This window comes from Oryctolagus cuniculus, chromosome 9 (assembly GCF_964237555.1).
Source record: "Oryctolagus cuniculus chromosome 9, mOryCun1.1, whole genome shotgun sequence".
Taxonomy (NCBI): domain Eukaryota; kingdom Metazoa; phylum Chordata; class Mammalia; order Lagomorpha; family Leporidae; genus Oryctolagus; species Oryctolagus cuniculus.
This window is the reverse complement of record NC_091440.1, coordinates 88,876,589-88,902,029: the sequence shown is the minus strand read 5'-3', so window position 1 is coordinate 88,902,029 and position 25,441 is coordinate 88,876,589. Positions and strand designations below refer to the sequence as shown.

The window sequence follows — 25,441 nt, the reverse complement described above, 5'->3', positions numbered from 1 at the left end:
TGACAATTAGGGTCAGGAGCTGCCAGGAAGTGGGTATATTCCCCCTCAACAGAGGTGAGTACTACTCATGGGTTTCAGGTCAGAATCAAAGGACTTCCTGAGTGTTTATGACCAATTAGGAAGAATATAATGCACCCCCTGGGCCAAGGCTTAGGTCTGGGGAAATCATGGGGGATACATTCCTGCCCTCTAGATTTATATGAGGTAGGTTAGAAATAAACACAAGGCCTGAGCCGAGGCTCAATAGGCTAATCCTCCACCTGTGGCACTGGCACCCCAGGTTCTAGTCCCGGTTGGGGTGCCAGATTCTGTCCTGGTTGCTCCTCTTCCAGTCCAGCTCTCTGCTGTAGCCCGGCAGTGCAGTGGAGGATGGCCCAAGTCCTTGGGCCCTGCACCTGCATGGGAGACCAGGAAGAAGCACCTGGCTCCTGGCTTCGGACTGGCACAGCGTGCCGGCCATAGCAGCCATCTGGGGGGTGAACCAACAGAAGAAAGGCCTTTCTCTCCATCTCTCTCTCACTGTCTAACTCTGCCTGTTTAAATAAAAAATGAACACGAATGGCAAAGTCACAAGGGTGATGTCTAAGGTATGTAAAGGGGGATGGAGCTGCTGGAAGACTTTGGGAATAACGTATCGGGGGCTTTACACTAAAGTCAGGAAGAAGGTAAGGGTGAAGGTGCCTAATATCTCCAGTTCAGTTTAAATTCTACTGGAAGAATGGCTTTTGTCATAGCTGTTAAGATTCAGCTCGAATTGCCTGAATTTCAGTCTTAGCTCTGCTTCCAATTCCAGTTTTCTGCAAATGTGTGCTTTGGGAGGCAGTAGGTAATGGCTTAAGTATTTGAGTCCTTGGCACCTACTTGGGAAACTCAGATTGAGTTCTGAGCTCCTGACTTCAGCCTGGCCCAACCTTGGCTTTTGTGGCCATTTTGGGAGTCAACCAGCAGATGGAAGATCTCTTTCTATCTCTCTGTCTCTGTCTCTCTGGCTTTCAAATAAAATGAAAAATAAACAAACAAGAATTTCTATTCTTTGAAAAACAGCCTAACAAACATTTGAAAGTATATTACTCTAAATAAGAGAAATGTAAATTAAAACTACTCTAAGACACCATATCATGCTCACCAAATTAGAAAAAATTAAAAGCTGATAAAATACTCAGTTGGTAAACCTGTGCACAAACAGGTACTCGTATACATTACCAGCAAGAATGCAAAGTGGTGTAATTGCTATGGTGAGCTTCCTTGTGTATAACAGAAGGGGAAATAAGAAAACATACATGAACATAACCTCCAATAGTTTTTTAAAATTTATTTTTTATTTTCATTCCTGAATTTATTAATTTTTTAAAAATTTTATTTAAACTATACAAATTTCATGTATTTCATATAATTAGATTCAGGGACATAGAGATATTTTCTATCCTATCCTCCCTCCCACCCACTCTCCTACCCTTTGTCTTCCTCCCTGTCCTATTCCCATTCTTATTTTTTATAGAGATCTGTTTGTGGTTAACTTTATACTCATTAAGACTTACCATGCACTAAGTCAAGAGTTCAACAAATAATATGAAGGGGAAAAAATTCTGTTCCTCAACAGTTGAGACAAGGGCTATTTAAAATCATTGCATCTCAAAGTGTCAATTTTAGTTACCACAAATCAGGGAGAACATGGAAACACAAGAGATCCAGAATAACTAAAGAAAACATACAACAAACACAAAGCTGGAGGCATCACAGATTTCAAGACATACTACAGGGCAATTATAATCAAAATAGCCTGGTACTGGCAAAAACGCACATTTAGACCAATGGAACAGAACAGAGACTCCAGAAATCAATCCACGAATCCACAACCAACTTATCTTTGACAAAAGAGCTAAAATCAATCACTGGAGCAAGGACAGACTCTTCAACAAATGGTGCTGGGAAAACTGGATCTGCATGCAGAAGTATGAAGCCAGACCCCTACCTTACACCTTACACAAAAATCCACTCAACACTAATCAAAGACCTAAATCTATAACCTGATGCCATCAAATTATTAGAGAACATTGGGAAAACTCTGAAAGACATAGGCATAGGCAAAGAGTTCTTGGAAAAGACCCCAGAAGCACAGGCCATCAAAGCCAATAGTTTCTAATGTATAGAACCTTCCATGTTTTCTTCTGATAAATAGGAACATAGCTCTACTGCCACCTCCTGGAATATATCTGCTCTTGCTTCGTAGTTGTTCATGACATTAGCCAAAGTTGAGCTTGCAGTTCTTTTGCTACACCTGGTGAGCCTTGCATTCTTCCCTGCTGTCCTCCATATCATTTATGTGTTTGGGAAATAGACCTTACAGCAATTAACATGAAATGTCTTCAAAGGGTGGAGAAAAGATAGGAAACAAAATAAAGAACTTTAAGACTTTTTTCAAACCAAATATTTCATGTAGGATACTATAATGTTGGCTTGTCATTAAAAACATGGATATAAAAAATTTAAAAAAGTATGGATGTGTAAGCAACTATGGTTGTGCTCAGTTTGTAGAGATGGAGAGTATATTTTACTGTGATAAAATAAGCAATACTGGAATATTAAAAAAATATACATGGAACTTCTCATTTTAACTGAAAGAAGCAAAGAAAGGATAAATAAACTGGTTATTATGGGATATATAAGGGAGAGGTGACAGTTCATTGTTCATACATTTTGACTTATGAAAAGATATAAATGTTTTAAAAATAATATGACAAAAAGATATACAAGTGTGGGACCCACATTGTGGCTGGTGTAGCAAGTTAAACCACTTGCGATGCCAGTATCCCAAGTTAGAGTCTTATTTTGAGTCCCAGCTGCTCCTCTTCCTATCCAGCTCCCTGCAATTGTACATGGGAAGGCAATGAAAGACAACCCAAGGACTTGGGCCTGTGTCACCTATGTAGGAGATCTTGATGGAGTTTCAGGCTCCTGGCTGTGGCCTGGCTCAGCTCCAGCTGTTGCAGCCATTTGGGGAGTAAAGCAGAAGTTGGAAGATTTCTTTCTCTCTGTCACTCTGCTTTTCAATTAAATAAATGACTGATGGGTAAGACTGAATATTCTGGGGCTGGCATGGTGGTGCAGAGGGTTAAGCCATATCCATCAGCCCTGGTGCATTAGAATCTGATCCAGCTCCCTGCTAATGTGCCTGGGAAAGCAGTGAAAGATGGTGCAAGTACTTTCATCCCTGAACCCTTATGGGAGACCGGGAAGAAGCTCCTGGCTTCTGCCTGGACCCGTCCTGGCCACTGCAGCCAACTGGGGGGTGAAGCAGGGTATAGAAGATCTCTCTCTCTCTCTCTCTCTCTCCCCCTCTTTCTGTAACTCTGCCTTTCAAATAAATAATTTTTTTTAAGAGATGGAAGGTTCTGGAATCAGGTCCTGTTTAGACCACTTAGAATTTTCTATCCTTTGCATTTTGTTTTAAAAATAGGGCTTGTATCGAGAGGCTGTGGTGTAGATAAAAAACAGGTTTCCAGATTAACGGAGAGCCTGGCACATAGTAGGGACCCGGGAGTGACAGGTCTGTCAGACTGTCCCAGCAGGAACTCTGAGGAGAAACAGCCGATCCATTGCCTTTCCCAGCCCTCCCTTTCCCTGCGGGGAGTCCGCGACGGTAACATGCCCTATTTCATCAAATCTGCAAGCCTGGGATGGATACCCGATTCAAGAGAGTATATCGTAATCTTCCGAAAGAAAAAATACGCTGCCGCACAGGTTAGAAAATGTCAAGTGGTTGTAACACGCATCCTAGCGGCAGAGACCTTAACATGTCAAATAAAAAGAAACGTGTGCTCTTGGAATCGTCAGCAATTGGCATTTGCAAGTACTGAAACCATAGCACAAATCAAACGCAAAGGCACACAGCACCGATGCGTTAGCTCACACGTGGCGAGTTGGGCTGGTCCCCACCGGCTGACCGGTAAGTAGTCGCTGCGAGCGCCCGCCGCGCCCTCCGGCCGCAGTCCAGCCTGCCTTTGAGTTTCACTTTCCATTCCGCGGGAAACGAAAGCCGAGAGGCGGGGGCGAGGCTCGCGCGCGGTCGCCTGGCGCCGCAGCGCAGAACTAACAGCTGAGCCTGGTGCTGCACGGTCGCGCCCGCCCTGTCTCCTGCCTTGGCTGCGGGCGGCTCTGCTTTCCCGGCTGCGTTCTCCGACAGAGCTGTCGCGGGGCAGGCAGCGAAGTAGCATTGGAGGCTTGACGCTTGCGTGGCACTTGAGGCAAGTGTGGGCTAATTTGCGGAGTTTTCTTTAGGAAAGACATCCAGCGGAGCTCCTGGGTAGTTAAGGGATGTATTTGGGCTTCGCGAATTATAAGGATCCGTTATCATTGCACGCATATGTAAAGCCAATGATTTTTTTTCTCAAGCGGCTAGATTTATTTGGGCTTTTATATGCCTTCGTGTTTAAAAAAAGAAGTTAACAAAGGTGTTGTAAGCTTGTAAAAAAATGTAAACATTGCAGACAATGTGTAAAGTAGAAACAGAAGTTTTTCTCAATGCGGTATCATTGTTGTGTATAATTTATCAGGAAGGCTTCTATGTGAAGGTCTTTAAAATTGATTTGTAATTAGCTTTCCCACTTAATAGTACATTATGGACATCTTTTTATGGAAGGACATATGGATGCATCAATGGTATTTTTTTAAACTGATGAACAATATGGAAAGGATGTTATGTATTTAAACAATGCTAGGACATTTCGGTTATTTCAAGTTTCTACTGGTATAGATGATGCAGCAATGATTCTCATTTTATATGTGCATTCTTACAAATGGACGAATATATTTGGAAAATTTCTCGAAGCAGAATTTCTCAGTCCGTGGACATACATGTTGAGAAATTTTAAAGATTTTGTCAAACTGTGCAAACAATGTTTTAGTTTTAATCCCTCTTTTCTCCTCTTTTTTTTCCTAGGAAGAAAGCCAAAAGGATTTTTAAACATAAAATTCCATTCTAAGGCCTGTGAAAATCTGTGTTCAGTGTATCTGAAAATTAACACAGTGGCTTGAATTTTGTACTTAACAGCACTGAGGTGCTATATTTTGAAACTGTTCCAGAAAACAGGGCAAATATTTTAAAACATTTAAAAACATTTCATATAAGGCTTTCTTTTTGGTGTTACATCATGCAGAGTGAGGTGGAGTGTTAAGGAAGGTATGTAGGAGATTTCCTGTGTTTGTAGAGCAAAATGGAAAGGAGAGTAACATAGGTGTCTGATTCCACCTTGAATTTCATTCTGTTAAAGAATGAAAACAAAAAGCTTTCTCTGGCTTCTCTCATTTACAATTGAAAATGTTTTGCGGAGCGGTGCTGTGGTGTAGCAGGTAAAGCTGTCACCTGCCGGTTCGAGTCCTGGCTGCTCCACTTCTGATACAGCTCCTTGCCAATGCAAGAATATGTCCCAAGTGCTTGGGCCCCTGCACCCACCTGGGACATGTTTGGGTTTTCAACCACACCCAAGAACGACAACCAAGACCACGCTCAGCAAAGAAAAGTTTAGTAGGGCAAAGAACTGCCAGGAATGGCCTCAGAGGGAGATGAGCTTGGGGCTCATGTGTAAGGCTGGGGTTTTATAGGGAACTTGTGTCAAGGGAGGAGGGAGAGAGGTGGGAGATGAATTGGAGCAGGCGAACAAAGGGATGTGGGGTGTGGGCTGGAGCAGCTGGAGAGGATACCAGATACCGTGAGACAGGGTGTTTCTGACACAGGGGGTCTCCGGGGCTGCCTGATTTGTAACTGGGCCAGTGATAGGGACTGGGAGGCACAGGATATCTGCATGATTTGTAGTTGGGACAAATTGTGGGAATGGTGAGGCTTTCCAGGAGCACGGTGCCTCTATGTTTTTCTTTTCCTGATGCCAGGAAAGAGTCGGGGAGATGTCTTGGACTCGTGTGGATTCAGGATTCTCATAGGAGACCTGGATGAAGTTCCTGGCTCCTGGCTTCAGATCAGTCCGGCTCTGGCCGTTGTGGCCATTTTGGGAGTGAACCAGTGGATGGAAGATATCTCTCTATCTCTGTCTCTGTCTCTCTCTCTCTCTGTAACTCTGCCTTTCCAAAAAAATAGTTTTGCAGTTTTCTCACTTTTGCACAATGATAGGCTTATGAAGAGGATAATGTTCAATGTAAGCATAGCCTCAAAGGAGATGAGTTCTACTCCTTCCATGGGGCTGTTTTGTTGGGAATGATAGGTGCAAGGTTCCTTATTATTTTGGGTTTAATCTGTGTGTTCAGCATATTACTATTACTCAACGAAGGCGGAAGTGTGAATAAATCATGAAAACTGAGATCTGAATTTGTTACTGCCATGATGAAGTGAGTATGGAAGACTTAAGTTATTAGGATTATTCCCTATGTGTACATTTTGTCCTCTTAAGGCCTTTGAAGTTGGAGTCGGTTTTTCTTCAGTGAGTCTAGTTATGAGTTAAGTAGTCAGAGACCCAGACTACTCCAGGTTTCCTGTGTGACGCCTCTGGCCATTGGCTCTCTCTCTGAAGAAGCTGACTGATTCTGAGGCCTATGCCAGTTATTGCTGTCACACACATCTATCCACATTTTTCTCTCCACATTTTCTTTTTAAAGATTTGCTTAATTATTTGAAAGGCAGAGTGAAAGAGAGAGAGAGAGATATTTTCCACTCCCCAGTGGTGGCTTAACCAGCTGGACCAATTAATTGAAGTATACAATTAATGGATTTCAACAGTAGATAGAGGGGCCAGCACTGTGGTGTAGAGGGTAAAGCCACCGCCTGCAGTGCCAGCATCCCATATGGGCACTGGTTTGAGTCCTGGCTGTTCCTCTTCCTATCCAGCCCTCTGCTATGGCCTGGGAAAGCAGTAGAAGATGGCCCAAGTGCTTCTGCCCCTGCACACACATGGGAGACTGGGAAGAAGCACCTGGCTCCTGGCTTCAGATTGGCGCAGCTCTGGCCATTGTGGCCATTTGGGGAATGAACCAGTGGATGGAAGACCTCTCTCTCTCTCTCTCCCTCTCCCTGCCTCTCTGTGTAACTCTGATTTTCAAATAAATAACTCTTTAAAAAAGAAAAACAAAACAGTGAATAGCCCACTATGCTACGGAGCATTAGAAGCTGTTCTTCCTATTCAACTGTACTCTGTACCTATTAATTCAGTTTTCTTCATCCCTTCCTCTCACACCCTTCTTAGACTCTGGTAAGCCCTTCCTCTGATTTTTTTTTATTTGACAGATAGAGTTAAGACAGTGAGAGAGAGAGAGACAGAGAGAAAGGTCTTCCCTCCATTGATTCACCCCCCAAATGGCTGCTACGGCCAGTGCTCCGCCGATCTGAATCCAGGAGCCAGGTGCTTCCTCCTGGTCTCCCACGTGGGTGCAGGTGCCCAAGCACTTGGGCCATCCTCCACTGCCTTCCTGGGCCACAGCAGAGAGCTGGACTGGAAGAGGAGCAACCAGGACTAGAACCCGGCGCTCATGTGGGATGCTGGTGCCACAGGCGGAGGATTAACCAAGTGAGCCATGGCGCCGGCCCCTGCTTCTTCTGATTTTAAGGATAAAAATTTCAGGAAGGTAGGGAACTAAGTGAATGTAGGACTTCGGGGACAGATTTTTTAGTGTTTTTTTGGCATGGGTTGGGTTTGGACATTCAAACACTCTCCTCCTTTCTCTGGTGGATGCCTTGTTTCATCTGCTTCCTTTTCTTGCATCTTCTCTGCCCACCGGCCTTTCTCCATCTTAGATCTTAAAGTTTCACTTAGATCTTTAAGTTTCTCCAACTTAGATCTTTAAGTTTCACTTTCCTTCCCCTTTGTTGCCCCACCTACTTACCTCCCTCTGTGATCAGCCCTACAAGTTTGCTGCATTTTTTCCCATTGTCTCTGGGACCAGGCCTGCCAGCCTGTTTAAAGGATATACTCCATTGGGTTTTAGGCCTCTTTTCTAGGGAAGTATTCACGAGATCTTGGCAGGACAATGTCTGGAAAATGCGGCTGGCTCCTTTCTGTTCTGTTTCATCAGATTTCTCTCAATGATGATCTCCAATACTGAGTTCTAGTTGACATAAATCTGCTGTCATCATTTAAATTCCAGCTTAACTCTTCTGACTTGGCCTCATAAGAGAAATAACTATTTATAACTATCTTTTTAAATAAAAAATTAGTTGATGCATAAACTGTACATTTTTATAGGGTATAATGTGATATTCATTGCATGTATATAACATGTGATATCAGATCAAGGTACTTGGTGTATCCATCACCTGAAACATTTATCATTTCATTGTGTTGGGAACATTCAAAATCTTCTCAACTATTTTGCAGTATACAATTAATTGATTTCAACAGTATAAAGCCCACTATGCTATAGAACATTAGAAGTTATTCTCTCTATTCAACTGTACCCTGTGCCTGTTAATTAGGTTCTCTTATCCCCCTTCTGGTAGACACTATTGTACTATCTACTTCCATGAGAATAATTTTTTTTTTTTAGCTACCACATATAAGTGAGAGCATGCAGTATTTTTCTTTCTGTGCCTGACTTATTTAATTTAAGAAGTTTCCTCTAAGTTCATCCGTGTTGCTACAAATGATATATTTCAGTATTTTATGGCTGAATAAGAAAGATGCTTGTGAATAAATATCACATTTTATCTATCCATTCTTCTGTTGATTCCATATGTTGGTTATTGTGAACAAACAGTGCCACCTTAAACACTGGAGTGCAAGATGTCTCTTCTGCATACTGATTTCTTTTCCTTGGTTCCATTCCCAGAAGTGGGATTTCTGGGTCCTATGGTAGTACTATTTTTAGATTTTGAAGACCCTCCATACTGTTGTTCATAATGATTGTTGGAATTTACATACCCGCCAACAGCATATAAGCATTCTCTTTTCTCTGCATCCTCACAAGTGTTGATTTTTTTTTCTGTTTAAAGAGTTTTTATTAAAACAAGAATTTTATAATCCAAATTGCGTTTCCTTGTTCAGTTATCAATTCCAATCCTTAAAACAGAGCTGACATTCTGAGCTATTCCACAGTAAATAATTACAAAATTTAAGAAAGGCATGCTTTAAATTTGTCGAAAATTCCTTTTTTGGGGTCTAGAAAACATGAAGTTGTTTTTATATTTTACTATATTTTGTATTTTTGTTTGTTTGAAGTCAATAAGTAATCTAGGGCTAGCATTATGCTTGCTAGACCTGGCTTTTGCTTGGTTATAAGGTTCAATGTTTCCTTTCCTTTAAAATAAAGTTTAAATGTAAACATTTTACAGTTTTTTCATAATGTTTAACTTTTTTGATGTTTATATATTTACTTTTTTTTTGATACTAACCATTCTATTGGGGTGAGCTGATACTTTGTTGTGACTTTGAGTGCATTTCTTTATTAATGTGATGTTGAATATTTTTTCATTCGGGAGCATGTTGTTCAGTCTCCATTTGTTTGCTTATATTCCAGAGATTCTTGAGTCGTTGGTTTCCAGCTTCATTCCATTGTGATCAGAGAAGATGCATGGTATGATTTTGATTTTTTTGAATTTTCTGAGACTTGCTTTATGGCCTAGCATGTGATCTATCCTAGAGAAAGTTCCATGTACTGGTGAGAAGAATGTGTATTCAGCAACTGTAGGTGAAAAGTTCTGTAGATATCACTTATGTCCATTTGTTCTATAGCGTTGATTAACTCTTGTTTCCTTGCTAATTTTCTGTCTGGTTGATCTGTTCATTGCTGAAATGGGGTATTGAAGCCCCATTACTATTGTATGGGAGTCTATGTCTCCCTTTAGATTCATTAATATTTCTTTTAAATTACCAGGTACCCTGTAATTAGGTGCATGTACATATTAGAGTCACATCTTCCTATTGAATTGATCCCTTAATCATTGCACAGTTGCCCTTCTTTGTCTCTTTTAACAGTTTTTGTGTTAAAGTCTGTTATGTCTGATATTAGGATGGCTACAGCAGCTCTTTGGTTTCTGTTAGCATGGAATATCTTTTTCCATTCTTTCACTTTCAGTCTGCACATATCTTTGTTGGTGAGATGTGTTTCTTCTAGGCAATAAATAGATGGGTTTTGCTTTTTAATCCATTCAGCCAGTGTGTGTCTTTTAACTGGTGAGTTGAGACCATTTACGTTCAAGGTGACTATTGATAAGTAACGACTCGGCTCTGCTGTTGTTTCACAAATATTCCTATTGTTTACTTTGGATTTTCTTTGTACTTTTACATTCTTTCATGGTGATGACCATGTTTTTGTATTTCTGTGCGTAGCACATCCTTAAGCATCTATTGTAAAGCTGTATGAGTGGTGACAAATTCTTTCAATTTCTGTTTGTTATGGAAGGTCTTTATTTCACCTTCATTCATAAATGAGAGCTTCGTAGGGTATAGTATTCTGGGTTGGCAGTTTTTTTTTTTTTCTCTTAAGACTTGGAATATATCTCACATTTCTCTTATAGCCTGTAGGGTTTCTCATGAGAAATCCACTGTGAGTCTAATTAAAGATCCTCTGAAAGTAATCTGGTGTTTCTCTTGTACACATTTTAGAATCTTTTCTTTATGTTTTACTGTGTAGAGTTTGACTACAATGTGTTGTGGTGAGGCTCTTTTCTGGTCATGTCTATTAGGAGTTCTATGTGATACCTGTACTTGGATATCCGTTGCTTTCTCCAAATTAGGGAATTTTTTTGTAATTATTTCACTAAATAGGCCTTGTAATCCATTCTGTCTTTCCACGCCTTCAGGAACTCCTAAGACCCATATGTTGGATTGTTTAATGTATCCTGTAAATCCCCAATAGTGTTTTAGTTTTATAATTTCTTGGTTTTTTGTTTTTTGGTCTGACTAAAATTTCCAGAGATTTGTCTTCTAACTTGGATATTCTTTCTTCTGTATCACTGAATCTGTTGTTAAGGCTTTCCATAGCATTTTTTATTTGATCTATTGAATTCTTCATTTCCAATATTTCATTTTGATTTCCCTTAAAATCTTGATTTCATGGGAAAAATGTTCATTCATGTCATGTATGGGTTTTTAGTTTGTGGATTTGCTCCTGATTACTTCTAAGTAATCCCATGATCAAATTTTTTTGAAGATTTATTTATTTATTTGAAAGAGTTACACACATGGAGAGAAGGAGAAGTGAAGAGAGAGAGAGAGAGAGAGAGAGAGAGAGAGAGAGAGGTCTTCCATCCATTGGTTCACTCCCCAAATGGCTATAACAGCTGGAGCTGCACTGATCCAAAGTCAGGAGCCAGGAGCTTCCTTCAGGTCTTTCCACGTGGATGCAAGGGCCCAAGGACTTGGGACATCTTCTACTGCTTTCTCAAGCCATATCAGAAAGCTAGATTGGAAGTGGAGCAGCCGGGACTCAAACCAGCACCCATAAGGGATGCCAGCACTGCAGGTCACAGCTCCACCTGCTACACCACAGCGCCAGCCCCTTCATTCAATTTTTTAAATCTGTTTCTGGCATTTCTTCATTCTCTTCATTTTAACATTTGAATATTGAAGTGTTGTTGTGTTCCTTTGGGGTCATCATGTTGTCTTCCTTATTCTTTTTTTTTTTTTTTTTGGACAGGCAGAGTGGACAGTGAGAGAGAGAGAGAGAGAGAGAGAGAGAGAAAGGTCTTCCTTTGCCATTGGTTCACCCTCCAATGGCCGTCATGGCCCACGCGCTGCGGCCAGCGCATCGTGCTGATCCGAAGCCAGGAGCCAGGTGCTTCTCCTGGTCTCCCATGCGGGTGCAGGGCCCAAGGACTTGGGCCATCCTCCACTGCACTCCAGGGCCATAGCAGAGAGCTGGCCTGGAAGCGGGGGGCAACCGGGACAGAATCCAGTGCCCTGACTGGTACTAGAACCTGGTGTGCCAGCACTGCAAGGCCGAGGAGTAGCCTATTGAGCCACGGCGCCGGCCCGTCTTCCTTATTCTTATTTCTTTAATTGCTGTGTTTATTTTTAGGCATTTGTGGAGATACTTTTTTTTTTATTGTTCCCTATGATGACTTTTACCTTTGGTCTATGCCTCTATGGGTTAGTGGAGTGTCTGCTGTTTCAGTGAATATGCAAAGGCATGTGCTGGGTGTAGCCAAGGAAGAGCTGTGTTCAGTGTTCCAGGGTGAGGGGAGTGTCCAAGGTGACACCCAAATAGGGCTTGGTAAATCTCTCTCCCTTTTTTTAAAGATTTGTTATTTATTTGAAAGGCAGAGTTAACAGAGAGGCAGAGGCAGAGAGATATAGATAGATAGATAGAGAGAGAGATCTTCCATCCACTGGTTCATCCCTCAAATGGCCGCAGTGGCTGGAGACATGCCGATCCAAAGCCAGGAGGCTGGAGCCTCCTCCAAGTCTTCCACATGGATGCAGGAGCCCAAGGACCTGGACCATCCTCCACTGTCTTCCTAGGCCACAGCAGAGAGCCAGATTGGAAGTGGAGCAGCCTGGACTCAAACTGGCACCCATATGGGACACCAGCACTACAGGCGGTGGCTTCTCCTGCTATGCTACAGTGCCGGCCCCTTCTTTTATTTCTTTATTTTTTAATCAGAGGGGAGGTTTACTCTATTCTGTTGGTGTAGTCTCACACTCACCTTCTCTCCTCCAAGGAGACCAATACCTGGTTACTAGCCCCAGTGGGTATACTATTCGTTCACACTGCCTTAAGAACCACACAAATGATCTGTGCAGTCTGAGCATGGATTCTGCAGCAATGACCTTCACCAGGACTCAGGGAGTCCTGAGCTTATGGAGCTGCCCACAGTGACTCCCCAAAGACCCAACACATCCTGCGCCCTCCCACACAGCCACAATGTTTTCACAGTCCTGGCACACAAGACTCCCACAGTCACAAGCACCCAGCTCCCTGTCAGTTCTCCCAGCCAGACTCCAGCATCTCTTCTCAGCTGATTGCTGGCACATGGATATGAGCTGATGCAGCTGTTATACGTGTCCAAAATGGCACCCACCCCCTCTCGGCTAGTTACAGGATACTGGTACTGGGTGGTCAGGGAGAGAGAAATGTGACCCATTTTTATTCCCTCTAGGTTGGCAGGTTTACTGTTCCACACAGGGCTCTAAGACAGACTCATGCCAGGATCTTCCTGAAGTTTTATTTTGGGCTGCTGCAGTCTGGTTTCACCTCTCTCTCCAAAGCTGGTGCTGAGGCTCTCAGCAGCTGGAGTCCTGAGTTCTGCGTGTCTACACCCTCCACATAGATCCACAGTGTTCCTCTAATTTGTACGGAGTTTTCTCTGCCATTTCCTCCCTAACTCTTCCCTGAGATTGTACTCTCTCCATTTTTTTAAAAACTGTATTCCCCTAGACTACAGCAGTAAGCTCCCTCCCTACTCTGCCATCTTTGTGTCTCTTTGAATATTTTTTATACACTTGTTGGTCATTTATATGTCTTCTTTCGAGAAATGTCCATTGAGTTCACGTGGCTGTTTTTAAATTGGGTTATTTGTGTGTTTGCTATTAAGTTGTTTGAATTCCTTATATAATCTGGATATTAATTTATTGTCAGATGAATATTTTATGAATATTTTTCCCATTCTGTACATAGTCTCTCTTTTTTAAAAAAGATTTATTTATTTATTTGAAATGCAGAGTTATAGAGAGAGGGAGAGACAGGGAGATATTCTATTCACTAGTTTAGTCCTCAAATGACTGTAATGGCTGGAGCTGGACTGAAGCCCGAAGTCAGGAACTCTATCTGGGTTTTTTATGTGGGTGTCAGGTGTCCAAGAACTTGGCCTATCTTCCTCTGCTTTCCCAGGCTCATTAGCAGAGAGCTGCATGGGAAGTGGAGCAGATGGCACTTGAAGCAGCTTCCCCATATGTGTTGCTGGTGTTGCAGGCCCTGGCTAAGCCCTTTGTACCACAACACTGGCTCCTGTAGCTTGTCTCTTTTTTTTCTAACTTTTATTTAATGAATATAAATTTCCAAACTACAGGTTATGGATTACAATGGCTTCCCCCCCCCATAACTTCCCTCCCACCCTCAACCCTCCCCTCTCCCACTCCTTCTCCCCTTCTATTCACATCAAGATTCATTTTCAATTATCTTTATATACAGAAGATCAATTTAGCATATATTAAGTAAAGCTTTCAACAGTTTGCACCCACACAGAAACAAAGTGTAAAATACTGTTTGAGTACTAGTTATAGCATTAAATCACAATGTACAGCACATTAAGGACAGAGATCCTACATGAGGAGTAAGTGCACAGTGACTCCTGTTGTTGACTTAACAGATTGACATTCTTGTTTATGGTGTCAGTAATCACCCTAGGCTCTTGTCATGAGTTGCCAAGGCTATGGAGGCCTTTTGAGTTCATTGACTCTGATATTTAGACAAGGTCATAGTCAAAGAGGAAGTTCTGTTCTCCCTTCAGAGAAAGGTACCTCATTCTTTGATGACCTGTTCTTTCCACTGGGATCTCACTCGCAGAGATCTTTCATTTAGTTTTTTTTTTTTTTTTGGCCAGAGTGTCTTGGCTTTCCATGCCTGAAATACTTTCATGGGCTTTTCAGCCGGATCTGCATGCCCTAAGGGCTGATTCTGAGGCCAGAGTGCTGTTTAGGACATCTGCCATTCTATGAGTCTTGTAGCTTGTCTCTTAACTCTTGATTATTTCTTTTGCTGTGCAGAATACATTTAGTTTAGTTTCATTTGTCAATTTTGACTTTTATTTCCTGTGCTTTTGAGATCATATCCAAAAAATCTTTGCCCAGACCAATGTGCTCAAGAATTTCCCACTTTTTCCAACTAGTTTCATAGTTTTGAGTCCTACATTTAAGACTTTGATTCATTTAGCGTTGGCTTTGTACATGGTGAGAGATAAGGAGGATGAGAATCTGGCATCTGTCTTCAATATACAATTTTTCCAGCATCTTCTATTGAGAATATGGTACTTTCTCCAATGTATGTTCTTCTTTGTGGCTTTGTCAGAAATTAGTTGTTGGTCAGTATGTGGATTTATTTCTGTTCTATTGATCTTTGTGTCTGTTTTTGTGTTTGATTGTAGTTTTATATATTTTGAAGTCAGGGATTCTGATGTCTCCAGCTTTCTGCTCAGGATTGGTTTGGCTTTTCAGAGTTATTTGTGATTACATTCAGATTTTAGCAATATATATATTTTTTTGCTTTTAAAATTTTATTGAGACCCCTCCCATCTGCCGGCCCCACCCCCAGAGGCCCAAATGGGCAGGCAGGGCCGAAGCAGGGGGGTGGGAGAGAAATGAGTGGCATAGGGAGCGGGAGGGGTGAGCGAGCAGAGTCAGCAGGGGGTGGAAGGGAGAAGTAGCCAGGAACCTATACAAGCCACTCTCCGCTTCCATCCTAAGCTTGTAGCTCTGTGCATTGAGGAAGCTCCACTCGCAGAGGTGCTGGGTTCCATTCCCACCGCCTGGCCCAAGCTTTCAGATTCTAAATGGAAGCACCTGTGTGGGGCTTAGGGCTGGGATTGCTGATCCACCCACCCACCCCGGGATGCGGGAAGACACCTTCCAGATTGCTATGCCCCCCACAGCGTGACAGACCCCTGCCCAAAGATTTTAGCAATATTTTTTTCTATATCTGTGATGAAGGCTATTTGTATCCTGATAGGAATTGCATTTACTCAAAGAAAAATCCAGGACTATATGGCTTCATTGTTGAGTTATACCAAAATTTTCAAAGAAAAATTAATAACAATTCTTTTAAAATTATTGCAAAAAACTGAAAGGGAAAATATTTTTCCAAGATGATTCTATGAGGGCAGCAGACAGAACAAAAACATATTTGGGTAATATGGGTATTTTAACAATATTAATTATTCCAATCCATGAACATGGGATGTATTTCTATCTTTTGGTATATGCTTCAGTGTCTTTCATCAATGTTTTACAGTTTTCAATGTAGAGTTCTTTCACCTCCTTGGTTAAACTGATTCATAAGTATTTGGTAAATGGAATTTCTTTCCTGATTCTTTTTTAGCTACTTCATTACTGATGTGTAGAAGCATTGGTGATTTTTGTAGTTGATCTTGTATTCTGCAAATGTACAGAATTCATTGATTCTGCAAATGTATAGAATTCATTGATTCTCACAATTTTTTTTTAGTGGAGACCAAGATTTTTCTCTGTATGAAATAATGTCTTATGTAAACAGGGTTACTTTTACTTTCTCCTTTATTATTTAGATGCCCTTTATTTCTTTCTCTTGCCTGATTGCTCTGGCTAGGACTTCCAGTTCTGTCTTAAACAACAGTGATGAAAATGGACATCGTTGTCTTATTCCAGATGCTAGAGAAAATGCTTTTAGTGTTTTGCCATTTAGCATGATGTTGACTGTAGCTTCATTGTGTTGAGGTATGTTGCTTCTATACCTAATTTGTTGAGTTTTTTTTTTTCCAATGGAGAAAAGGACATAGAATTAGCCAGCTGGACACAATTTAGGTGTTGTCAACCAAACTGGTATCACCTACATAGACACCTGGTCTATGTAGGTGTTCTATTTCTTTGTGATTTAATATTCATAGGTTATTTGTGTCTATTTCTTCTAGGTTTCCTAATTTGTTGTTGTATAGTTGTTCATAACAATCCCTAATAATCCTAAGTGTTTCTGTGGCATTACTTGTAATATCTCCTTTTTGTTCTCTGATTTTATTTTGGTTTTCTTTCTTTTTTTTCTGAGCCTATAAAAGTTTTTTGATTTTATTGTTTTGAATAACTATTCTTTTGTTTCATTGATCTTTTGCATTTTTTATCTTGATTGCATCTATTTCTTAACTAATTTTTAGTTTGATTTGTTCTTGCTTTTCTAGTTCATTGAGTTGTTTAGTTAGGTTGGTGATTTGAAACTTTCCTAATTTTTTTCATGTAGGCATTTGTTGCTGAAAATTATCTCTTAGTACTGTTTTGACTGTAACCCATATGTTTTGGTAAAATTTGTTCCCATTTACATTTGTTTTAAGAAATCTTTAAATTTCCATTTAACTTCTTCCTTGATCCATTGGTCATTTAGGAACATGTTGTATAACTCCATGTATTTATACAATTTCTACATTTCCTAATTTTATAAGTGTTTACTTATTTAATTAATTTATTTTAAAGGCAGAGCAACAGGGAGGAAGTGGGGAGAGAGTCTTCTGTTCAGTGGTTCACTCTCCAAATGCCTGTAACAGCCAGGGCTGTGTCAAAAGATGAAGCTAGGAACCCAGAATTCCGAGTCTTCCACATGGGTGGCAGGACTGAAGTACTCAGGCCATAATGTGTTGCTTCTCAGGATGAATTAGCAGGAAGATGATCAGAAATGGAGTAGCCAGCACTCAAACTGGCACTCCAGTACAGCATTAGGCACCCTAACTGGTGGTTTAACTCACTGTGGCACAGTGCCCCCACTCCTACTTATTTCCTCTTTTTGTTGATTTATGATTTAATTCCATTGTGGTCAGTGGAGACACATGATATTATTTTGATTTTTAAAAATTTGTGACCTATATTGTGACCTAACACATAGCTTATCCTGGAGAATGAATGTTCCATGTGTTGATGAGAAGAATGCATATTTTGTAGCTGTTGGTTAAAATTTCTGTAAATGTCTGTTATGCACATTTGGTGTATAGTATAGTTTGATTCCAGGGATTCTTTGTTTGTTGATTTGCTTTTTTAAAAAAGATTTAGTAAAATTTTTTTTATTTTTTTTATTTTTTGACAGGCAGAGTGGACAGTGAGAGAGAGAGACAGAGAGAAAGGTCTTCCATTGCTGTTGGTTCACCCTCCAGTGGCCGCCGCGGCCGGCATGCTGCGGCCAGCGCACTGCACTGATCCGATGGCAGGAGCCAGGTGCTTCTCCTGGTCTCCCATGGGGTGCAGGGCCCAAGGACTTGTGCCATCCTCCACTGCACTCCCTGGCCACAGCAGAGAGCTGGCCTGGAAAAGGGGCAACCAGGACAGAATCCGGCACCCCAACCGGGACTAGAACCTGGTGTGCCGGCACCGCTAGGCGGAGGATTAGCCTAGTGAGCCGCGGCGCCGGCCTAGTAAAATATTTTTAAGGATTTATTTATTTATTTGAAAGTCAGAGTTACACAGAGAGAGAAGAAGAGGCAGAGAGAGAGAGAGAGAGAGAGAGATCTTCCATCCACTGGTTCACTCCCCAGTTGGCCTCAATGGCTGGAGCTGCGCCGATCCTAGCCAGGAGCCAGGAACCTCTTCCAGGTCCCCTACGTGGGTGCAGGGGCCCAAGAACTTGGGCCATCTTCTACTACTTTCCCAGGCCATAGCAGAGAGCTGGATCAGAAGTGGAGCAGCCAGGACTCGAACTGGTGTCCATATGGGATGCCAGCACTGTAGGTGGTGGCTTTACCCCGCTATTCCACAGCGGTGGCCCCTTTTGTTGATTTTCTGCCTGCATAATCTGTCCATTGATGAAAGTGGGGTATTATAGATCCAAAATATTATTGTAATGGAGTCTATTTTTCCTTTAAAACTAATATTATTTTCTTTATTTATTTAGATGATCATGTGTTGGGTGCATTTATGTATAGTTATTATATGCTCTTTCTGAATTGACCCTTTTATCAATATATAGTGACATTTTATTTTTTACAGTTTGTGTTAAAGTCTGTTTTATGAGAGTTTAGCTACTCCTGCTCACTTTTGGTTTCTGTTTGCATGGAATAGTTTTTGTATTCCTTTACTTTCAGTTCATGTGTATCTTTTATTGGTGAAGTGAGTTTCCTACATTGTTGGGTCTTGTTTTTTAAACCATTCAGCCAGTGTATATCTTTTAATTGGGGAATTTAACCCATTCACATTCAAGGTTATTCTTTTTTAAAATAAAGATTTATTTATTTATTTAAGTTGAAAGAGTTACATACACACAGAGAGAGAAAGAGGGGTCCTCCATCCACTGGTTCACTCCCCAATTGGTCGCAACAGCTGGAGCTGCGCCGATCTGAAGCCAGGAGCCAAGAGCTTCCTCCGGGTCTCCCACGTGGGTGCAGGAGCCCAAGGACTTGGGCCATCTTCTACTACTTTCCCAGGCCATAGCAGAGAGCTGGATCAGAAATGGAGTAGCCGGGACTCGAACCGGTGCCCATATGGGATGCTGGCACTGCAGGTGGCAGCTTTACCTGCTATGCCACAGCGCTGGCCCCCTTAAGCATTTCTTATAAGGCTCATCTGGTGTTGATGCATTCCATCAGCTGTTGCTTGTCTGAGAATCTTTATTTCTCCTTCATTTCTGAAGGTTACCTTGCTGGGTATATTTTTGGTTGGCAGGGTTTCTCTTCCTGAACTATGAAAATATCATCCCATTCTCTCCCAGTCTCCTAGATTTCTGCTGAGAAATATGCTACTGGTCTATTGGGGATTCTTTTACATGTGACTTGATGTTTTTCCTTTGCTGATTTCTCCTTTTGTCTTCTACTTTTGCCAGCTTGAATATAATGTGCCTTCCGAGCATGGAAGCAGGGATCTCAGCCTTTCTGCTGGGCTTAGGCTCTAAGAAGCTTGGGCCATGTTGCTCATGCCACCCATGTGAACATAGTGGAATGATAAGAGTCTCAAGACTGGAGACATGCTGTGGCTTTTGGACCCAGAGTGGGATACCCTCTAGTAGCTAATTCAGTTTCAGGATGGCCCTGTTCCATATGGGCTTCTATTCTGGGACAGTTCAGCCACATGAACCAATGGTGGCTCAGACAGTTAATGGGAGACCTGAATTGAGTTCCCAGCTCCTGACCTTGGCCCAACCCAGTCCTGGAGATTATATCTGTGGAGTAGGCCAGAAGATGGGAGGTAACTTTCTGTGACCATCTCTGCTTCTTAAATAAGTAACAAATAAAATAGTCTAGTGTTTTTAAAATGGTATATTATTTTAACTGAAAATCAGAATTATGTTACACTGATGGAGTGCATTGTGTTTTGATGTATGCATATAATGTGGAATGATTGAATCAAGTCAATGAACGTATTTGTCATCTGATTTGACATATTTTTGTGATGATACATATGAAATTTACTGTATTATTTTGATGTATATAAAGCATTATTATTGACTGATCTCATTGTACTGAGCAATAGATCTCAAAATTTATTCCTTCTGTGTAGATAAGACCTTGGGCCCTTTAAGTAGCAACTTCTCAGTCTTTAACTTAAGGTTGGATAGTATTCCATTGTGTGTATGTACATTTTCCTGATCCACTCATCCCTTGATGGACACCTAGGATTATTCCATATTTTGGCTATTGTGAACACTGCTGCAATGATCATGGGCATGCAGTTATCGCTTTGTCATAGTCATTTCCGTTCCTTTGAATATATTCCCAGAATTGGTATCACTAGATTATAGAGTAGTTTCATTTTTAGTTTTTCGACAAAGCTGCATACTGTTTTTCATAATGACTGTACTAATTTCTGTTTCTACCACCAGTGTCCAAAGGTTCTCTTTTTTATAATGTCAAAAGTGCTTCTCGTTCATATTTTTCATAAAAGCCATTCTAACATGTGTGAGGCATTATCTCATCGTAGTTTTAATTTGTATTCTAATAATTAGTGATGCCGAGCATTCTTTCATGAGCCTGCTGCCCATTTGTATGTCTTATTTTGAGAAGTAACTGTTCTAGTGCTTGACCATTCTTTAACCAGGCTATTGTTCTTGCTATTTCATTGAATTTCTTATGTATTTTGGATATTAATTACTTATAAGATGTATGGTTTACAAATATTTTGCACATTTCACAAATTGCCTCTTTACTTTGCTAATTGTTACTTTTGCTGTGCAGAAACTTTTTAGTTTGATCAATCCAACTTGTCTATTTTTGCTGCTGTTGCTTGAACTTTCAGGACTAATCCATAAAATTGTTGCCCACACCAGCATCATAAATATTCCCCGCACCCCACGATTTCTTCTAGTAGTTTTACATTTTAGGTCATTCATCTAACACTTTAATCCTTTTGAATTTATTTGTGGAAAATGGCATAAAATAAGGTTCTAGCTTCATTCTTCTGCATAGGATGATTAATTTCCCCAGTCCTTTCTGCACTGTGTATTCTTAGCACTTCCATCAAAGATCAGTTGACTATAAATTCTTGGGTTTATTTCTGGGCTTTTTAAAGATTTATTTGTTTATTTGAAAGTCGGAGTTACACAAAGAGAGGAGAGAGAGAGAAAGAGAGGCCTTATATCCACTGGTTCACCCCCCAATTGGCTGCAATGGCCAGAGCTGGGCTGATCCCAATCCAAGAACAGGAGCTCCTTCCGGGTCTCCCACGTGTGTGCAGGGGCCCAAGAACTTGGGCCATTTTCTACTCCTTTCCCAGGCCATAGCAGAGAGTTGGATCAGATGTGGAGCAGCCAGGACTTGAACCAGCACCCATATGGGATGTCAGCACTGCAGGTGGAGGCTTTACCTGCTATGCCATAATGCCAGCCCCTATTTCTGGGCTTTTTAAAAAAGATTTATTTATTTATTTGAGGATCAGAATTACAGATAGTGGGAGAGACACAAAGAGAGATTTTCTGTCTGCTGGTTTGCTCCCCAAATGGCTGCAATGGCTGGAGCTGGGCTGATCCAAAACCAGGAGCCAGGCGCTTCTTCTGGGTCTTCCATGCGGGTGCAGAGGCCCAAGCACTTGGGCCATCTTCCACAAGCTATAAGCAGGGGCGCGGGATTGGAAGAGGAGCAGCCGGGACATGAACTGGCACCCATTTGGGATGCCGGCACTGCAGGCAGAAGCTTAGCCTACTAGGCCATAGTGCCAGCCCCAATTTCTGGGCTTTTTTATCCTATTCAATTGGTTGAGTCTATTTTTATGCTCTTAGCATGTGTTTTGGTTATAACTGCCTTATAGCATATTTGAAGTCAAAATCTTTGTGCTCAAGATTATTTTGGTTATTCTTGGTCTTTGATTACATTTGAATTTAAGGCTTTTTATTTTTTTTTTATTTTTTTTTTATCTTTTATTTAATGAATATAAATTTCCAAAGTACGTCTCATGGGTTACAATGGCTTTCCCCCCCATACCGTCCCTCCCACCCACCGCCCTCCCCTTTCCCACTCCCTCTCCCCTTCCATTCACATCAAGATTCATTTTCGATTATCTTAGTATACAGAAGATCAGCTTATTATACCTTAAGTAAGGATTTCAACAGTTTGTTCCCACACAGAAACATAAAGTGAAAAATAATAGATGATTTTTTTTTAAATGATGATGAAATCAGATCAGACCTATTGTCATGTTTAATCCCAGTGAGAGTCAAGTTGGGAATTGATAGTTTCTTTTTTTTTTTTTTTTTTTTTTAACAGAAGATCAGTTTAGTGTACATTAAGTAAAGATTTCAACAGTTTGCACCCCCATAGAAACACAAAGTGAAATATACTGTTTGAGTACTCGTTATAGCATTAAGCCTCAGTGTACAGCACATTAAGGACAGAGATCCTACATGAGGAGTAAGTGCACAGTGACTCCTGTTGTTGACTTTACAAATTGACACTCCTGTTTATGGCATCAGTAATCTCCCTATGCACCAGTCATGAGTTTCCAAGGCTATGGAAGCCCCTTGAGTTCTCCGACTCTTATCTTGTTTAGACAAGGTCATAGTCAAAGTGGAGGTTCTCTCCTCCCTTCAGAGAAAGGCACCTCCCTCTTTGAAGACCTGTTCTTTCCACTGGGATCTCACTCACAGAGATCTTTTTGCCAGAGTGTCTTGGCTTTCCATGCCTGAAATACTCTCATGGGCTTTTCAGCCAGATCCGAGTGCCTTTAGGGCTGATTCTGAGGCCAGAGTGCTATTTAGGACATCCGCCATTCTATGAGTCTGCTGAGTATCTCACTTCCCATGTTGGATCACTCTCCCCTTTATTTATTCTATCGGTTAGTGTTAGCAGATACTAGACTTGTTTATGTGCTCCCTTTGACTCTCAGTCCTTTCATTATGATCAATTGTGAACTGAAATTGATCACTTGGACTAGTGAGATGGCATTGGCACATGCCACCTTGATGGGATTGAATTGGAATCCCCTAGTATGTTTCCAACTCTACCAATTGGGGCAAGTCAGCCCGAGCATGCCCCAAATTATACATCTCTTCCCTCTCTTATACCCACTTTTATGTTTAACAGGGATCACATTTCAGTTAATTTTCAACACTTAAGAATAACTGTGTGATAATTACAGAATTAAACCAGTCATATTAAGTAGAACAGACAAAAAAAAAAATACTATGAGGGATAATGTATTAAGTTGTCCATTAGCAGTCAGGGCTATGCTGATCAAGTCACCATTTCTCATAGTGTCCATTTCACTTCAGGAGGTTTCCTTTTTGGTGTTCAGTCAGTTGTCACCGATCAGGGAAAACATATGGTATTTGTCCCTTTGGGACTGGCTTACTTCACTCAGCATGATGTGTTCCAGATTCCTCCATTTTGTTGCAAATGACTGGATTTCGTTGTTTCTTACTGCGGTATAGTATTCTAAAGAATACATATCCCATAATTTCTTTATCCAGTCTACCATTGATGGGCATTTAGGTTGGTTCCAGGTCTTGGCTATTGTGAATTGTGCTGCAATAAACATTAGGGTGCAGACCGCTTTTTTGTTTGCCAATTTAAATTCCTTTGGGTAAATTCCAAGGAGTGGGATGGCTGGGTTGAACGGTAGGGTTATCTTCAGGTTTCTGAGGAATCTCCAGACTGATTTCCATAGTGGCTTGACCAGTTTGCATTCCCACCAACAGTGGGTTAGTGTCCCTTTTTCCCCACATCCTCGCCAGCATCTGTTGTTGGTAGATTTCTGTATGTGAGCCATTCTAACCGGGGTGAGGTGAAACCTCATTGTGGTTTTGATTTGCATTTCCCTGATTGCTAGTGACCTTGAACATTTTTTCATGTGCCTGTTGGCCATTTGGATTTCCTCTTTTGAAAAATGTCTATTGAAGTCCTTGGCCCATCTCTTAAGTGGGTTGTTGGTTTTGTTTTTGTGGAGTTTCTTGATCTCTTTGTAGATTCTGGTTATTAACCCTTTATCTGTTGCATAGTTTGCAAATATTTTTTCCCATTCTGTCGGTTGTCTCTTCACTCTCCTGACTGTTTCTTTTGCAGTACAGAAACTTCTCAATTTGATGCAATCCCAATAGTTGATTTTGGCTTTGACTGTCTGTGCCTCCCGGGTCTTTTCCAGAAATTCTTTGCCTGTGCCAATATCTTGAAGGGTTTCTCCAATGTTCTCTAATAACTTAATGGTGTCAGGACGTAGATTTAGGTCTTTAACCCACGTTGAGTGGATTTTTGTGTAAGGTGTAAGGTAGGGATCTTGCTTCATGCTTCTGCACGTGGAAATCCAGTTTTCCCAGCACCATTTATTGAATAGACTGTCCTTGCTCCAGGAATTAGTTTTAGATCCTTGATCAAATATAAGTTGGCTGTAGATGTTTGGATTGATTTCTGGTGTTTCAATTCTGTTCCATTGGTCTATCCATCTGTTTCTGTACCAGTACCATGCTGTTTTGATTACAACTGCCCTGTAGTATGTCCTGAAATCTGGTATTGTGATGCCTCCGGCTTTGTTTTTGTTGTACAAGATTGCTTTAGCTATTCGAGGTCTCTTGTGCCTCCATATGAATTTCAGCATCATTTTTTCTAGATCTGCGAAGAATGTCTTTGGTATCTTGATTGGGATTGCATTGAATCTATAAATTGCTTTTGGGAGAATGGACATTTTGATGATGTTGATTCTTCCAATCCATGAGCATGGAAGATTTTTCCATTTTTTGGTATCCTCTTCTATTTCTTTCTTTAAGGTTTTGTAATTTTCATCGTAGAGATCTTTAACGTCCTTGGTTAAGTTTATTCCAAGGTATTTGATTGTTTTTGTAGCTATTGTGAATGGGATTGATCTTAGCAGCTCTTTCTCAGTCATGGCATTGCTTGTGTATACAAAGGCTGTTGATTTTTGTGCATTGATTTTATATCCTGCCACTTTGCCAAACTCCTCTATGAGTTCCAATAGTCTCTTAGTAGAGTTCTTTGGATCCTCTAAGTACAGAATCATATCGTCTGCAAAGAGGGATAGTTTGACTTCTTCCTTCTTGATTTGTATTCCTTTGATTTCTTTTTCTTGTCTGATGGCTCTGGCTAAAACTTCCAGAACTATGTTAAATAGCAGTGGTGAGAGTGGGCATCCCTGCCTGGTGCCAGATTTCAGTGGAAATGCTTCCAACTTTTCCCCATTCAATAGGATGCTGGCTGTGGGTTTTTTATAATTTGCTTTGATTATATTGAGGAATGTTCCTTCTATACCCAATTTGCTTAGAGTTTTCATCATGAAAGGGTGTTGAATTTTATCAAATGCTTTCTCTGCATCAATTGAGATAATCATATGGTTTTTCTTCTGCAGTCTGTTAATGTGGTGAATCACATTGATTGATTTGCGAATGTTGAACCATCCCTGCATACCAG

At 41.0% G+C, this 25,441-nt stretch overlaps 1 protein-coding gene across 4 annotated transcripts in view; it reads left to right on the top strand.

Annotated features, from left to right (window-relative positions):
• The first annotated feature begins 4,003 nt into the window (after positions 1-4,003).
• USP18 (ubiquitin specific peptidase 18) overlaps positions 4,004-25,441 on the top strand; it is a 53,706-nt gene continuing 32,268 nt past the window's right edge. The window contains exons 1-2 of one of the 4 annotated variants that reach the window (XM_070049091.1): positions 4,004-4,244; positions 9,457-9,513. Coding sequence is in view for 1 of the 4 variants with exons in the window: in XM_051837066.2 (XP_051693026.1) it covers positions 9,507-9,513 (7 nt within the window). In the remaining 3 variants the exon portion in view is untranslated. Of the gene's footprint in view, positions 4,245-5,155; positions 5,180-9,456; positions 9,514-25,441 lie in introns of those variants that run through there. The other 3 variants (XM_051837066.2, XM_017338488.3, XM_051837063.2) reach the window with 3 other exon arrangements.